The sequence below is a fragment of the Nothoprocta perdicaria genome, unplaced genomic scaffold (assembly GCF_003342845.1).
Source record: "Nothoprocta perdicaria isolate Ctin4 unplaced genomic scaffold, notPer1 scaffold_149, whole genome shotgun sequence".
Taxonomy (NCBI): domain Eukaryota; kingdom Metazoa; phylum Chordata; class Aves; order Tinamiformes; family Tinamidae; genus Nothoprocta; species Nothoprocta perdicaria.
The window spans coordinates 397,753-401,866 of NW_020454638.1; the positions used below are offsets into that span (position 1 = coordinate 397,753).

The following is a 4,114-nucleotide window of genomic DNA, read 5'->3' on the forward strand; positions in this document are numbered from 1 at the left end:
TTTTTTTTTTTTTTTTTTTTTTTTGGTCAATAAATCAGTCACATTTTGCCTTACTTCTGATTGATTTGTTTTGTACTTGTCTACTTGTTAATGTGCAATGGCAAACTCCACTGTCTTTTGTGGATTACTGAAATCCACTTATATAAAGGCTGGGATTAAAAACAGCAGCCTGGGCTTATAAAGCCAGCAACATTATGTCTAATGGTACTGCCTGTGCACGCACATGTAGATATATCCTCTACCTCAAACACTCAGTATCTCAACCCACTGCCTGCACAGAATCTTCTCTGCTATTACACTAAGCTTTGGCTGCAAATTTACAATCACTTTGTTCAAGTTTAACCTGCATGTTCCAGTTATTCTAAGTGAGAAAATGTAGCTGCTACCAATATTTTATACAGTATTATTTTCCTCTTGCATTTATAATGACTTTTCTCTTGTGCTTCCTGTCAGTTCATATTTGAGTTAGAGTCTGATATAACTTTGTTGCCATCACCAAACATGTAAACTCTTGATCCCCCCTTCAGATGACAGTAATGTTGCCAAACTTTTCACCAAAGTGGTTGAGAAACTTGAATATCAACTTCGAAAAAGACATGAGCTGTGCATAACATCCTTCCCCAGACTACTGCACCCGTTTTTTTTTTTGACGCTTTTAACAACTTTTTCCCTGGGTTTCTGGTCTCTGTAATGTACCCTGTGAACTGCTCATGTGTTAGCCATTGTACATCTTCAGTAAGCCAGCTTATTTAGACACCAGTGGGTCAAGGAACAGCTGTATGAATCGCTTTACTCAGAGATCCGAGAGGCCAGTCACCTCGAGGGCACCGATAAACAGCTGGGAGAGATAACTTGTACTGACAGAGCAAGATCTCAAAGCAGACATCTGTCTGCAGCCTTAAATTATCAAATCCCATGTGTTTTGCTTGTTTAAATGAGATTCTGAAGTGCTTTAGAATAAAATTTCCAACTGACTTGGACWAAGTGTTTAAATTACAGGGCAGGTGCATGAAGCAGTGCTAACTCACAGTCTTGATCCTCAGTCACCTAGACTGAACATCTCACTGGAAACCACCTGTCTCCCTCCTAGTCTGTACATCCACGTTCCTCCTCCTAGGTGCAATGTAGTAAGTGAGGAAGAAGGTGCTTGTGTGTACACGTCACAGTAGAACACGAGGTAAGGCAAAATTAGGACAAGACACAAATCAGGAAACCTGAATTTCATGGTCAAAACAGTGGCACCTAGTCTACTTGCACAGAGGACATTGCTAAATCTGTATTTACTAGAAGCACAACATGAGCAAGTAAACTCTCTCTCCATCTTTCTCCTTAACAGTATTGCCGTGCTGGAAAAATCCCCAGTATGAACACAGCTGTGCCAATGAATAAACATGTGCCAGTTTATTTTATGTCATTTGGCACAGTGACTTAGCCTTGCCAGTAAAAAGGAGGACATGAGGCAGAGCCCCTTCTTGTGTAAGCAAGCTCTCAAACGTGGAAATTRGCCATAAGTCAGGCTAGAGATTTTATATTTTCTTCTTCAAAGCAAAGAAGATCTGCTGCCAAGCTCCACTTAATCCAGTGAGAACCACAGATAACATTTTTTCCTATAGGAAAAGGTCTAAGTGTAGCCAGATGTAGAGACTGAACTATGAACAAAACACTCCTTAGATCTATGTATCAAGTCATCATACTGCTACATGTTTCATATTAGGGTGAGAGTTGGTAGGTTTGTGAAGGCTTAATGGCAACAGAGAAGGAAGGGTAAAATAAATAAAAAAGAACTGCTTACCAAACCAAGCTTGTTGTTCTCCTTGCACTTCTATAGCCAACCCAAAGTCTGCCAGTTTTACTGCTGCTCCTTTGGATTTGCTAGCTAAAAGCAAGTTCTCAGGCTTTATTTAGAAAGAGAAAAAATTGAGATGAAAAGATAAGTATATATTTTAATACATTTTCTTCACTTTTATTTAATCCRAAAAAGAACAATTAGAGAAAAAAGCATGCATTTTCTCCACTCTTATTTCAGAAAGACTACCAGCCTTGTAAACAGTCTTCATGATCCCATATGATAGGAGGACTAAGGGCAACATGCAAACCTATGAAAGAGCTACGTAGACTGGAATGGTCATAAAGAATTGTAAAGCTCATTTGCATAACAGAACAATTCAGATAGTATTTAGTAGTTCAGTATCAAAAAAAAATGCAGCAGAAAAAAAAATAAAAATAAAAATAAAAATAGAGATATCCTGTATCTGATGACTGGCTTAACTTATGCAGGATGGTAAACTGCATACTTTAACTGCAACTGTCAAGCAAACAGAGCATAAATGCATTTTCCATCACAGCTTACCAATAACACTCATTTTTTTTGCTTGTGTTTAGAGTGCAGGTATATTTACAGTCCAAATCTTTCAGCAAAAGCATCAAACCCACAGTTGTGTTTACATAGAACCTACAGCAAACACCACTTTTTGAAGCTGAAAATAAATTTACAAAAAAAAATTCCACTTTTTGGAGGAATGTCAGTCATGGCTGAAAGCAAATACTACAATATATTTATATATGTACACTTACTTTAAAAGTAACAACTTTAAACATTATCAATGGTGTTCATTCTGGTGTTYGTAACAATCCTCCCAACTCAGTTTGCAAATACACCAAATATGAATTGTCCAAAGATAYCTTTATTCTTTGAACCTTAACCTTTCTCACAACTTACAGAATACTTTAGAGTCCAAAACATAATTTCAGAAAACTGTGAGCTTCCTTTGCCCGCCTTCCTTTCTTTCTTTCCTTCTTTCGTTCCTTATAACTTCCTTCCTTCCTTATAATTTCCATTATTTTCAGAATAGGGTTTTGTTTCAGATTTACCTACAATAAAAAGTCTGTTTCAAGGGCATTTCAATGAGTTTCCCAGGAGCAATGTTTGTAATGCTATGTCTACAAGGGAATCCTATACTACACCCAGGCTGGCACTGGGGAACCAATCCTGCAAAATCTTAAACTCATCCTTCATTTTAAACCCAAAACAATCATAAAAGCTTCCAAGGGACCATTCACATGCTTGCAGTTAATCCTGCACAGGTACTGATCTTGGGAATAATTAAGAGTATAATAATTACTTAATACATCTTATATAAAGCATATAAAAACAAGATTTCTCATAATAAATTTTTCTTTTTATTTTATATTATTAAAAAAAAATTATCCACATTATACCTATCACTAAACAAACAGCTTTGGATTCTTCTCTGGGTTTATCAAAATTCAGTTAAGCCACATAACACTGCCACTTAAACATACCTATCCCAATATGCTCTTAAAAAATTTTCTATCAGAGTAGGAAAAGTTTACAGTAATTACTTCCTGGATATATTACTGATATTAACTTCTTAAAGCAACGGATGATCCTGATTGGCTGTGACCTTCAAAAAACCAAAAGCAGTGGAGGCCACTCATTCTTGGTTGAGACAAGTAACATTTCACTTTGCGATCTGTGATTCTATTCAAAATAAGTGCTTTTTTGGGGGGGAAAGGGGAGCATTTTCTCTAACTGAAGGGATTTTTCTTTTTTGGGTGGTTTGACTTCTTTTTGCTCCATCACATGTCCTTAATCTGCCAATGAAAATGCTCTACCTACATATCATTGCCACGGTATAAATATCTTTCAACAGAAAATGAGGCAGACTTGCTGATTTAGCATGCCAAAAGGTAGCAGCCTTTTGGGCAGTGGTGTGTGGCGCTGAGCCCCTGAACAAATGCAGCTGTTGCTTCCAGAAACACCCTAAGAAATTACCCTGCATGAACTCAGAAAGGCTGCAAGGATTGGGAAACCTTAGAGCCCAGCCAGGGTCATCAGCTTCCACAGTTTGTACTGGACAGTGTCACCTTGCGTTACTGGTAGACTGGCTGCTATTCTACATGCAGAATAGCAGGGTCAATAAAATTACTTGTGAATTAATGAACGTGATTTGTGTCTTACTGTTCTAAAGGTCTTTGTTCTTAGAGATCAAGTATTTATGCCTCTATATTTTTTCTTGAATATATCTAGAGCATCATTTTGTTGGTTTTTTTTTTTTTTTTTTTTTTTTTTTTTTTTTTTTTTTTTTTTTTT

The 4,114-nt window shown here is 36.8% G+C and overlaps 1 protein-coding gene across 4 annotated transcripts in view; it reads right to left on the reverse strand.

The window, feature by feature from the left end:
- Positions 1 to 4,114, reverse strand: part of CAMK2D (calcium/calmodulin dependent protein kinase II delta) — a 134,180-nt gene that overhangs the window by 40,596 nt on the left and 89,470 nt on the right. For all 4 annotated transcript variants that reach the window (XM_026034602.1, XM_026034601.1, XM_026034600.1 and 1 more), the window contains exon 6: positions 1,793 to 1,895. In XM_026034602.1, the coding sequence (XP_025890387.1) occupies positions 1,793 to 1,895 (103 nt within the window). The remainder of the gene's footprint in view (positions 1 to 1,792; positions 1,896 to 4,114) is intronic.